The 13,158-nt window shown below is 45.9% G+C and overlaps 1 protein-coding gene, 1 long non-coding RNA gene and 1 gene segment (V, D, J or C); 2 read left to right on the plus strand and 1 right to left on the minus strand.

Annotated features, from left to right (window-relative positions):
* Positions 1-3,328: 3,328 nt before the first annotated feature.
* LOC118365985 (uncharacterized) lies at positions 3,329-4,543 on the minus strand. Its single transcript, XR_008124014.1, has 3 exons — positions 4,256-4,543; positions 4,000-4,142; positions 3,329-3,726 (listed from the first exon to the last, which is right to left on the minus strand). It is a non-coding gene; the product is annotated as an uncharacterized LOC118365985 (long non-coding RNA).
* Positions 4,544-4,647: 104 nt separating this feature from the next.
* LOC118365984 (Ig kappa chain C region, B allele-like) lies at positions 4,648-6,215 on the plus strand. The segment is given in 2 exon segments: positions 4,648-4,684; positions 5,896-6,215. Coding segments are annotated over 2 exon segments (357 nt in total).
* A 1,323-nt stretch (positions 6,216-7,538) lies between these two features.
* LOC127926379 (amelogenin, X isoform-like) lies at positions 7,539-12,288 on the plus strand. Its single transcript, XM_052511766.1, has 2 exons — positions 7,539-8,558; positions 10,978-12,288. The coding sequence occupies exon 2, from the start codon at positions 11,164-11,166 to the stop codon at positions 12,019-12,021; it is 858 nt and encodes a 285-aa protein (XP_052367726.1). The 5' UTR covers positions 7,539-8,558; positions 10,978-11,163; the 3' UTR covers positions 12,022-12,288.
* Positions 12,289-13,158: the final 870 nt, after the last annotated feature.

The following is a 13,158-nucleotide window of genomic DNA, read 5'->3' on the forward strand; positions in this document are numbered from 1 at the left end:
GATACAGCAAGACCCGGAGCCCAGAAGACGGTATCCCGGAGAGGTTCTCATGGGGGAGACCTACCCTTTTTCTTTTTGAATTATTATTTAATAATAAACATCCTGAAACCGAGCTAATCATACTCTGTCCGTGTCTGATCTATGTAAAGGTCTTGACCAAACCCTGGTCTGCCACAAGTGGTGGAGAATGCGTGCAATCTGATAACATGGTCAGATCGGGTTGACGTTTACACAGTATCAGCATGGACGAGTTGATAGCTCAGTTTGTCCGGGCCCAACAAGCACAACAGGCAGTTCAGGAACGAACGCTGGAGGAACAGCGACTACAAAACGTCCGCCTTGTTGAGGAAGTCAGGAAGCTGCAAGGAGGAGCGTCTCCTGGATGACATCCTAACCAGTTTTTAATCAAGCTAACGGAAGACGACATCGAAACATACCTCTGTACATTTGAAAGGACAGCACTATGGGATGGATGGCCAAGGACGCAGTGGGTAAGTCTGCTGGCCCTGCTCCTCTGGGAATGCCCAAAAGGCGATTGGGACCTGAACGACAAACAGGCGGCTAACTACGACGGACTCAAATGGGAGATACCACGGGTACAGCTTGGCCCATCAGGCTCAATGGTTCCGTACCCAACGCATCCCGAGCCCAGATGAGCGACCTACTGCGCGTCATCAGGGCATGACTCCTCACCGACATATCCACCCTCTCCATCCTTGAAAAGTGGTCCTGGATCGCTTCTTACGGGCGCTACTCCATGACATGAAGAGGGCAGCGAGTCTATGCACACCCCAGACCTTGGAGAGTTCCTGAAGCAGTGGAGATGCATAAGATCACTCAGGCACTGCTGAATGGGGAGCCGGGACGAGTCGGCGACCCGTCTGAGGGGACGGAAGGACAGCCCCACCGCGGTGTACCTCGAACCGACAGTCGGCAGGGCCAAAGGACCCCAAACCCGTGGGAGAGACGGCGGGGTAGGGCCGACCCAACACCGATGACCCCAGGTAGATGGAGACCAAAGGATGTGTTTTGAGTGTGGAGCCCGGGGCACATTGCCTGGAATTGCTCGGCTCGAGAGGAGTCGATGCCATCAGCTAGCCCCGGAGGCGAGGTGGGTCACTCAGTGAACTAAGTCACCTCCTGTTGGGCTCACCACGAGTCAACTGCACACATGGTCCCGATGAAGGTTGACGGGCATGACATGAAGCGCTACTGGACTCCAGAAGCATGGTTACGCTCCTAACCACGAGCCTGCTGAACCAGGAGACCGAACGGGTCGGGAGATGTCCATTTCCTGTGCTCACGGTGACACAAAGGACACAGGTACATCTTGGTAATTGTAGACTATGCCACCCGGTATCCCGAGCCCATTCCCTACGGGCGGCGGTATCCAAGGGAATCGCCCGGAGCTGTTCCACCTCTTTAGCTGGGTGGGCATCCCGAACGAGATCCTGACAGACCAAAGTACAGAGTTTATGTCCCACCTCATGAAAGAGTTGTGTGCCCTACTGCAGATCAAGCAGATCCAGACCTACGTTTTTTACCCGCAGATGGATCAGCTCGTCGAGTGCTTTAACAAAACGCTCAAACAGATGCTGTGGAAGGTCATCGAGCAGGACGGGAAGAACTGGGACCAACTACTACCCCACCTAATGGTCTCAATCCGAGAAGTACCCCAATCCTCCACTGGGTTTTCCCAGTTCGAACTCTTCTATCGGAGGAGGCCACGTGTCCTACTGGACCACACCAAGGAGGTGTGGGAAGCCCAACCAACCTCCTTACACAGCGTGGTAGAGCACGTGGAGACGATGCGGGAGCGGATGACAGCCATATGGCCAGGCGTGAGGGAACATATGGAGAAGCCCAGGTTTACAATCGGGGAGCCCAGCCCTGAGAATTCCAGGTGGGAGACAGGGTGTTGGTATTGATCCCCACGGCCGAAAGTAAGTTCCTGGCAAGATGGCACAAAACATACGAGGTGGTCGAAAAGCTGGGACCTGTCAATTACCACGAACGGAACCAGGGAGACGTAAACCTCAATAGATTTGCCACGTGTTATGGTCGGGACCCAGGACGCCAACGTTACCAGTGGTGGTCCCGAGCAATGAGGACCTCGACCTGGCCCAGAAGCAAGAGCTCAGGGAGCTTGTCGATCGGAACACGGCGGTGTTCTCCGAGAAGCCGGGCCGCACGACCCTCATTGAACACCACATCCGTACCCAGCCCGGGGAAAGAAAGAGGCCGTATTGGATTCCGGAAGCCCGACGGAAGGCCGTGAAACAAGAAGTGGAGGCTATGCTGAGGATGGGGGTCATTGAAGAGTCCCACAGTGCAGCCCCATCGTGTTGGTGCCCAAAGACTAGCAAACCTTCAATCTTCCATGGCTAAAAGGATTATGACCTCTGAGGCGGGTCTCAGAAACTCCTTAGTGGTCCCCCGAGCAGTAATCTTGAGTTCCACTTTGAACACATTACTGTCACTGCTGGTGAAGGTGGAAGTGACCAGTGCCATGGGCCACTCGTTGCAAGTTAATTGATTGTCTTTTAAGAGCATGAGATCTCCCTCTTTTAGGTTGTGGTGAGCTTCAGTCCACTTGCGTCGGCGGAAAGGTACTCACGGCTCACGACTCAAGGTCTTTGTCAGTGAAGTCTCTGGGAGGAGGGGTGCCCCAACCTTTGGGTAAACAGCATAGACGGAATCAGGATGAATGGTGGGTCTGGATCGGTGGAGACAGGAACTAGAGGTCTGGCATTGATTATGGCTTTGACCTCAGTGTGCACAGAACTTAAATGGCTTGCCTATCTTTTCTTTTTCATTTTTATGGTAATGTGCCTCCCCCTGCAGGGAGAGTTGTGTTAGTGCAGGGAGCTGTGGACTGAGTGGACTGCTGGACTGCTGGACTACTGGACTGATACTGAGAGAAGAGGGGCTCCACTGTGCAGGACTGCTACTCTGTTCCTGACTGAGTTCAGCTCCCTCTCTCCTCTCCCCGTGTCTCTGATCAGACACACTGGGACTCTGTAGACCGTCATTACAGTACATGAAACCCAGCATCTCCTCAACTTTTTAATAATACAATGTCCAATGGGTCTGAAGTATTTTTTTTAAATGTCAAGGTATCAGGAAGTCTGTTTTGTATGATACTAGATTTTTGAAGATACATTTATTCATGGTTCTCCAAGAAAATGTGTCAAAGAACCCATGGGATAGTGGCTGAATATGATCTAACAGCTTTGAGTTATCTGAAATAAATATTGTTGTTCAGCTCTACTACACACTGTGTCATTGTACTGATCATCGCCTCCCCTCAGCACCTGCAGTAGGTCCCAGCTGTATCAGTACAGTCACTGTGCAGTCTGACTGAGGGAGGTTTTTGTACGGCTCTGTATCACTGTGTGAACACACATGGACTGCAGTTTAAACTCTGACAGCAGTACCCCTCCTGCATCTTCAGCCCGGACTGCACTGGTGGTCAGAGTGAAGTCACTCCCAGATCCGCTGCCACGGAATCTAGACGGAGTTCCAGACTGAAGTGTGCTTATATAGTAAATGAGGAGTTTAGAAGCTGCTCCAGGTTTCTGTTGGTACCAAGCTAGACACAGTTTACCTGAACCACCACAATTCCCAACTGGATCAGTGCTAACTTTACAACCCAGAGAGATCATCTGTCCTGGGAGAACAGCTTTCACATTAGAGTCTGAGTCAAAGTGTTCTGCCCTCTGGATTCTGAAAAAAGACATCAAACCATTAGTACCTCCTTTAACACATCTTAGTGTGTAAATCATATCATCATTTCAGTGTATCAAAATAGTTTAACATAAAACCAAGCAAATACAATCATCGCTCTTGGAAGCAGAAAACAAGTGTACAGATGAAGATGGTGATAAAAGTCATGGTTGTTGTGGGTTCTGTTGTCATGAAGGACAGCTCAGTCATGAAGTGATAAACTCACAGTGTCATTAGAAAGTTTGCATCGTTTGATGTGAGCTGAACTTTTACCTTGAAGTGAGTCACTGTCTGATTCCTCTGATATGTCATTGGTCAAGTCTGTCACCACTGTGCTGGTGGAGGGAGGCTGCCTCTCAAGTATTAGCTTCAAAATATCATAGAACTTCAAATCAACCTGCTCAGATCCATATGAACTAGGAAGAGCACAGGTAGAGAGGGATTGCAAAATTAGAATCAATCTGTAATCCAATTCACATTAGCTAAATTACAAATGTATCAAAAACAGAAACTGAAATGCAGTGGTTACCTGATGGTTTCCTGGCACTGCCGATAGCTGGCTTTCAAACACTTTATCCTGGTGTGGCACTGATCTGCAGTTCTGTAATAACCACGGAAGTTGAGCTTTCCCGAAATCTCTGAGTATATGTGACTGTTGTGCGGCCAGCGCTTCAGGTTCTGCTGCACAGTGTCGTCTCCCCAGAGCTCCAGGAGGATCACCGTCTCGCCGTCCGCCCAGGTGAGCTTCTTCCTGTCCTCTGGCACGCCCACCGAAGCCTCTGGATGGATCGTAGTCAATGGGAAAGAGTGTGTGAGAAAGATTGGCCCAATCCCAAACCATCCACTCATCAGGTAAAAAACCTAGTTGTTATTTTAGATTCTGAACACAATATTAAATCACACATTAGGAATGTGACCAAAATGCTGCAGCACGGTCCTGACCAAGACCAGACGGAGAGTACACATTACACTGATTTTAAAGGTCTCTGCACTGGCTGCCTATGAGTTTTAGAATTCATTTAAAGATTTTTTTAAATCAATCCATTATTGTGCACCCCTATACATGTCAAACATGCTTTTAAGTTATGTACCCAGTAGGTCCCTCTGTTCCTCTGGTACTGGCCTTTTAACTATCCCAAAACCTCGGACCAAGTGGCATGGAGAGGCAGCCTTTAGTTATTATCCCCCCAGCATCTGGAATAGCCTGCCAGAGAACCTGAGGGGGACCGAAAATGTGGACATATTTAAAAGAGGTCTTAAAACACATTTTTACCTTTCCTTTCCTTATGGTGCTTCTTTGTTGTTCAGTTTGTGTCATTATTTTGTTTATATCTTATGTAGTAGATATTTCAGCTTTTATTTTCAATGTTTTTTTCTTCTTTTTTTTTTCTTCCTGTAAACACATTGTGTTGCATTCCATGTCTTAAATGTGCTGTGTTGATAAAGCTTGATGTGATTGTATTATATTAGTACTTCAGTACTATCAGTCCCTATTGTATTGTACTAGTACTTCAGTACTATCAGTCCCTATTGTATTATACTAGTACTTCAGTACTATTAGGGTGGTACTGAGAGTGCTCTGTGTGTGAAGGTTCTCACGGCGACTACACCACAATGAATCACTGTTGTACACTTTTGGAAGCGGCAAAGACTGTTGCTGAAAAATAATTATATGTTTGTCTTCTCTCATTAAACAAAATGTAATCATGCTACTGAACAACGTTCAGAGGAAAGACTCTTAGGCTATATCTTTTTAGAGATTTCTGTGGACAGATTGGTAGAGGGCAGAGTCACCGAAGTGAAAGAATTATTCACATACCACCAAGTTAATTTGGCAATAAAATCTGAACATGTGATTTAAAAAGAGCACATTTTGAAATACAGTATTGCATGTCAGCTCATCTATCTGTAGACATGTAGCAACTACTATTTCTATAATAAGAGCAACACTTTGTATTTTATTTATGGTAGATATTAACACTGACATGGTTTAAAAGTGAACGTCATCTATAGTTTTGAACAGTATTTTGAGGTCATTGTGTCTTGTGTCTCAGAGTAGAATTGACGAAATTGATATGGAAATTTACACTGTGAATATTGAACCTGATTATTAAATCTGAATATGTGATATCTGTTTACTGCATTTCTCCTCTCCCTCCTCTCTTCCAGCTGGTCCCTCTGCCAGGCCGACAGTGTCTCTGCTCCCCCCATCCTCTGAGCAGCTCTCTGGGGGCTCGACCACTCTGGCCTGCCTGCTGAGTGGCTACTCCCCCCAGGGGGCGATGGTGAGCTGGGAGGAGGACGGAGCGGAGGTGAAGGAGGGGGTTCTGACCACCACAGAAGAAGAGAAGGGCGGCCGCTACAGCCGCAGCAGCACCCTGACACTGAGCAAGGCACGCTGGGAAGAGGGGGAGGTGTATACCTGCTGGGTCGCTCAGAATGACACCAGTGATTCGGCCGCCTTCCGGAGAAGTCATTGTAGTGTCTAGAGACTGGAGAGGAAATTGTAGGGGGCAAGAGAGTCCCAAAATGGTGCTAGTTCTGGAAACAGTGTTTAAGAGCTGAATGTTACAGTATAATAGTGAATAATATCAGTAGTGCTGTGTGCTAAATGAACTATTTTGAGATTAAGTTGTATATATCTTCTTGCCTCTGAGATAAAGATTGTTTTGATTGAAAAATAACCCCAATACTTAATTTAATCATGATTCCAGTGATCACCATCTCATGAATATGCAGCACATTTCATACTAATTTAGATCAATCAGCTACATTTATAATTTCAGCATTGTAGCATATAGCTACTCTCATGATTTCAAACATAATTTAAAAGGCATATGATAAAACAAATACTCTGCAATCTTTTCTACAACTGAATGATCCTGTTATACTGTAGCTCCAATACTATGGAGAAAAATGTGTGATATTTGATAATAAACATGTAAGATCTGCTCTCAGAACTCACACTGCTAAATTATTACTTTCCATGAAATATATATTCATAATGTTTAATTCCTAATATGTGACAGTGCTGCTCTATTCTGGGGCAAGCAGAACCAGCCAGACATGTCTATGCAAATCTCAGTTTCACTGCCTGAAGTACCCTGGACTGAGCCAGATTTGAGGGACTAGACTAGGTTTGAAGCATGTAGTGAACATTTGTCTCATGTTTGAACCCAGCATCATGTCTCATTCACAGATCTAACAGTCAGGAACCTACTCAAGAAAATAGTTTAACATAATGTTTTTAGATCAAATCCATTTAAATCAGACATTTGGTTGTGAGCTCCATTTCGTGACTTGTTTTGGGGGCTGAAGTGATTATAGCATTGAGGTAATGTTGTAAAAACACATTTTGTTTTACTTCCTACTTTGCATTTGGACTGGTATTGTGTTTTCAAAACCTCAAATAACTTTTAGATGATCTTTGAAGTCATAAAAAATATAACGAGTCACAACCATGATGTGGTTGTGACATATGTTTGTCTTGTCCCATGTAAATAGTCTGTTTCTTTCGTATATATTTTAATCGTGCTTTCCATCTGCGATCTAAATATACAGGTTACTTAGGATAGTAAGCCGACAAAGTATACCAGCTAACTCTTGGGCTAGAATACCTCTTTTGCCATTTGGCCTGGACCTTTTATTGTCGACACCGAGCCCCGCCGATCCATCACGCCTGGTCTGCCGACGTAATCGTCCGATGTGGCTTCAACAGGATTTTCCGTTGAGAAGACGCCAATGACCCATCTGCTAGCCCCGGTCCGCATGCTTTCTGAACACCGTGTCTCCCGCTCACCTAGCGTAGTAAATCAAATCAAATCAAATTTATTTATATAGCCCTTCGTACATCAGCTGATATCTCAAAGTGCTGTACAGAAACCCAGCCTAAAACCCCAAACAGCAAACAATGCAGGTGTAAAAGCACGGTGGCTAGGAAAAACTCCCTAGAAAGGCCAAAACCTAGGAAGAAACCTAGAGAGGAACCGGGCTATGTGGGGTGGCCAGTCCTCTTCTGGCTGTGCCGGGTAGAGATTATAACAGAACATGACCAAGATGTTCAAATGTTCATAAATGACCAGCATGGTCGAATAATAATAAGGCAGAACAGTTGAAATTGGAGCAGCAGCACAGTCAGGTGGACTGGGGACAGCAAGGAGCCATCATGTCAGGTAGTCCTGGGGCACGGTCCTAGGGCTCAGGTCCTCCGAGAGAGAGAAAGAAAGAGAGAATTAGAGAGAGCATATGTGGGGTGGCCAGTCCTCTTCTGGCTGTGCCGGGTGGAGATTATAACAGAACGTGGCCAAGATGTTCAAATGTTCATAAATGACCAGCATGGTTGAATAATAGTAAGGCAGAACAGATGAAACTGGAGCAGTAGTAGAGACTACTGAACGGCTCCCTGACTCATCTATTGCTGCTCATTAGACCCTATGATCCCTCGGCTACAGAGATAATGCCTGCTGGACTATTCACTACCACTGTGTAACGGCCCTGAATTTTTCTGAACCGTCTCAGTGCAGCTCCTTCCAATAGGGCGCTTTCCCTTTAATTCCCAATTAAATAGCCAGCATCAGCTGCACGAAAGGGGGGTTGTGATGGAGACGTGCATGAGGATGTGTTCAACCCTCAGTTCCGAAGCTTCTCTATTCCGTTTGTTTTGTTGCCGTTAAACGTGTGTTTTGTAGCCTAAGAGAGTTTACCCAGGATCGGATCCACTCATCGCGTCCCTGGACTACACCTCTCCGTTCTTCGTGGCCTTTCTCCGCTGGAGATCTATTGGCGGATTGGATTGTCTGACTGACCGACTGACTACCACCTTTTTGTATACGGTATTTCATTTGTTTGGATGTGATGTATACTGTGATTTGTGTAGTTAGTGGTAGTTGAGGACTTAATTAAGAGTTGATCCGCTTTAAAGTTCTGTGGTAAAGTAATTGTTATATTGATTGTATGTTTAATACTGGGTTTACGCTACACGGAATGAACGGACAAACATCGCGTGACAAAAGTCACTTGAGTTCACTGAACTCCTTTACCGGGGCAGGACTCTTTTTAGGCCCGAGGTACAGGACATTTCTGGAGGAACCAGAACTCATTGTGATGTTATTATATGTGTGTGTGTGTAATCATTGTTGTTGCTAATACAACCCACGCAACAGAATATAGTTGTTTTTGAAGTTCTTTCCAATGTTTTAAGGGTTTATGAAAAGTTTATTTCCATCCTGACTTTTACATAAGTCCTTTGTATTGGTGTAGACTTGACGGACCAGATGGGACTCATTCCCACCCAAACTAAAAGGAGAAACCAATGTTTTCTCTGGTAGGCACAACCTACCTGGCACCCCTATAAATAATAACCTCAAGTCAAAACCGTTACAACGGTACCTCATTTAGTTTATCTGTCGGCCCCAGCCTCGAACTCAGGTATACCTAACTGACCCTCTCTGCCCATTCATCACCATTTACCCGTTGTCGTCTTTGCTCTCCCGATCAACACATGTGATTGCTTTATGCGTCTTTCTAATGTAAATATGTCTTGTCTACTGCCATTCCGGTTAGTTCTTATTGTTTTATTTTACTGTAGAGCCCCCAGTAGCGCTCATCATGGATTAGAGATCTCTTTTGACCCACCCCCCATACATGCGGAGACCTCACCTGGCTTAAATGGTGCCTCCAGAGATGCAACCTCTCTCATCGTCACTCAATGCCTAGGTTTACCTCCACTGTACTCACATCCTACCATACCCTTCTGTACATTATGCCCTGAATCTATTCTACCAGTTCTTATAGCCTTTAGCCGTACCCTTATCCGACCCCTCCTCTGTTCCTCTGGTGATGTAGAGGTTAACCCAGGCCCTGTAGCCTCCAGTACTACACCTATTCCCCAGGCGCTCTCATTTATTGACTTCTGTAACCGTAAAAGCCTTGGTTCCATGCATGTTAACATCAGAAGCCTCCTCCCTAAGTTTGTTTTATTCACTGCTTTAGCACACTCCTCCAACCCTGATGTCGTAGCCGTGTCTGAATCCTGGCTTAGGAAGGCCATCATCCTCGACTACAACATTTTCCGTCAAAATAGAACTGCCAAAGGGGGCGGCGGAGTTAGCCTGTAGAGTTCTGTCAAACTATCCAGGTCTGTGCCCAAACAGTTCGATCTTCTACTTTTAAAAATCCGCCTTTCCAGAAATAACTCTCTCACTGTTGCTGCTTGTTATAGACCCCCCCCTGCCCCCAGCTATGCCCTGGACACCATATGTGAATTGATTGCCTCACATCTATCTTTACTGTTAGGTGACCTAAACTGGGATATGCTTAATAACAACCCGGCCGTCCTACAATCTAAGCTAGATGCCCTCAATCTCACACAAATTATCAAGGAACCTACCAGGTACAACCCTAAATCCGTAAACATGGGCACCCTCATAGACATCATCCTGACCAACTTGCCCTCTAAATTCACCTGTACTATCTTCAACCAGGATCTCAGCGATCACTGCCTCATTGCCTGCGTCTGTTATGGGTCTGCGGAACTTCTTTGCGACTGGGGGGCAGTATTGAGTAGCTTGGATAAAAAGGTGCCCAGAGTAAACTGCCTCCTACTCAGGCCTAAAAACTAGAATATGCATATCATTAGTAGATTTGGATAGAAAACACTCTGACGTTTCTAAAACTGTTTGAATTATGTATGTGAGTATAACAGAACTTATGTAGCAGGCAAAACCCAGAGGACTAACTGTTCAGATTTTATTTGTTTGCCTCTGACTGTTCCCTGAGTTGTCTTTGCCAAGGGATATTTCATAGGAACCTGTTTTCAGTTCCTACTGCTTCCAATGGATCTCACCAGTCTTTGGAATTGTCACGCCCTGGCCTTAGTATTTTGTGTTCTTTATTATTTTGGTCAGGCCAGGGTGTGACATGGGCGGTTATGTGTCTGTCTTGTCTAGGGTTTTGTAGATTACTGGGGTTTTGTTTAGTAGAGTAGTCTAGGTAAGTCTATGGTTGCCTAGAGTGGTTCTCAATCAGAGGCAGGTGTTTATCGTTGTCTCTGATTGGGAACCATATTTAGGCAGCCATATTCTTTGAGTGTTTCGTGGGTGATTGTTCCTGTCTCTGTGTTTGTTGCACCAGATAGGGCCGTTTCAGTTTTTCACGTTACGTTTATTGTTTTTGTTAATTCTTCATTATCATCTTTATTAAAGATGTATAAAGATAACCACGCTGCATTTTTGTCCTCCTCTCTTTCAACAGAAGAAAACCGTAACAGAATCACCCACCACAACAGGATCAAGCGGCGTGGTGACAGGCAGCGGCAGCAGGAGCAGCGAAATCCAGATTTCTGGACATGGGAGGAAATCTTGGACGGTAAAGGACCCTGGGCACAGCCAGGAGAATATCGCCGCCCCAAAGAAGAGCTGAAGGCGGAGAGGCGCTGGTATGAGGAGGCAGCACGGCGGCGTGGATGGAAACCCGAGAGTCAGCCTCCAAAATTTCTTGGGGGGCGGCACACAGGGAGTATGGCGAAACCAGGCAGGAGACCTGCGCCAACTTCCTGTGCTTACCGGGGGGGCTAGAGAGACCGGGCAGGCACCATGTTATGCTGTGGAGCGCACGGTGTCTCCAGTGCGGGTGCATAGCCAGGTGCGGTACATACCAGCTCCTTGTATCGGCCGGGCTAGAGTGGGCATCGAGCCAAGTGTCATGAAGCCGGCTCTACGCATTTGGTCTCCAGTGCGTCTCCTTGGGCCGGCTTTCATGGCACCAGCCTTGCGCTCGGTGTCCCCGGTTCGCCTGCATAGCCCAGTGCGGGCTATTCCACCTCGCCGCACTGGCAGGGCGACCGGGAGCATTCAACCAGGTAAGGTTGGGCAGGCTCGGTGCTCAAGAGCTCCAGTGCGCCTGCACGGTCCGGTCTATCCAGTACCACCTCCAGTCAGCCAGGATCTGCCAGAGCCGCCACTCAGCCAGGAGCCGCCAGTCAGCCAGGATCTGCCAGTATCTGCCAGAGCCATCAACCTGCCTGAGCTTCCTCTCAGTCCCGAGCTTCCTCTCAGTCCCGAGCTTCCTCTCAGTCCCGAGCTTCCTCTCAGTCCCGAGCTACCCCTCAGTCCCGAGCTACCCTCAGTCCAGTGGGGTCCTTTGTTAGGGTTACTAGGCCAAGGTCGGCGGCGAGGGTCGCCAATGGCCTTAGTATTTTGTGTTTTCTTTATTATTTTGGTCAGGCCAGGGTGTGACATGGGTGATTATGTGTTTGGCTTGTCTAGGGGTTTTGTAGATGAATGGGGTTGTGTTTAGTAGAGTAGTCTAGGTAAGTCTATGGTTTCCTAGAGTGGTTCTCAATCAGAGGCAAGTGTTTATCGTTGTCTCTGATTGGGAACCATATTTAGGCAGCCATATTCTTTGAGTGTTTCGTGGGTGATTGTTCCCATCTCTGTGTTTGTTGCACCAGATAGGTCCGTTTCGGTTTTTCACGTTACATTTATTTTTTTTGTAATTGTTCGTTATCAACTTTATAAACGATGTATAAAGATAACCACGCTGCATTTTTGTCCTCTTCTCTTTCAACAGAAGAAAACCGTAACAGGAATTTGGTTGAGGTTATTCATTTGTGCAACGAAGAAGAAGCACATCCTGGAACAACGTTACACTATTGAGAGTTGCGCAAAACGTAAAAATGAGCATGGTTTGTTTACTTCCTGTACACAGATAGCCCCGTCTACAATTTGATCGATTATTAACATTTAAAATACGTAAAGTTGTATTACAAAAGTAGTTTGAAATATTTTGGCAAAATTCATAGGCATCTTTTGAAATGTTTTGTAGTGACGTTGCGTTTTTTGGCAGCTGTTTTTTTTCTGGATCAAACGCTTCAAATAAATGGACATTTGGATATATATGGACGGAATTAATCGAACAAAAGGACCAATTGTGATGTTTATGGGACATATTGGAGTGCCATCAAAAGAAGCTCGTCAAAGGTAATGCATGTTTTATATTTTATTTCAGCGTTTTGTGTAGCGCCTGCAGGGTTGAAATATGCTACTCTTTGCTGACATTGTGCTATCATCAGATAATAGTTTCTTATGCTTTCGCTGAAAAGCTTTTTAAAATCTGACATGTTGGCTGCATTCGCAACGAGTGTAGCTTTCGTTGAGTATCTTACATGTGTGATTTAATGAAAGTTTGATTTTTATATCATTTTTTAAATTTTGCCGTGCTGCATTTTCCCTGTTTTTTTAAAAAGTGCGACACAACCGTCCCCTATACCATAAGTTAAGACCAGAACTTTACAACCTCTGGGTATCAGACAGATAAATATAATTGGAATTTATGAACACTGATTAAATAATTACATGAACGCTGAGCTGTAGTCAATGAATAGCATTCTCACATAAGTGTTCCTTTTGTCCAGGTGGGAAAGGGCAGTGTGGA

Source organism: Oncorhynchus keta, unplaced genomic scaffold (assembly GCF_023373465.1).
Source record: "Oncorhynchus keta strain PuntledgeMale-10-30-2019 unplaced genomic scaffold, Oket_V2 Un_contig_7456_pilon_pilon, whole genome shotgun sequence".
Classification (NCBI taxonomy): domain Eukaryota; kingdom Metazoa; phylum Chordata; class Actinopteri; order Salmoniformes; family Salmonidae; genus Oncorhynchus; species Oncorhynchus keta.

Excerpts from the sequence above, each read along its gene's own strand:
- LOC127926379 (XM_052511766.1), top strand. The coding sequence starts at position 11,164 with ATGAGGAGGCAGCACGGCGGCGTGGATGGAAACCCGAGAGTCAGCCTC.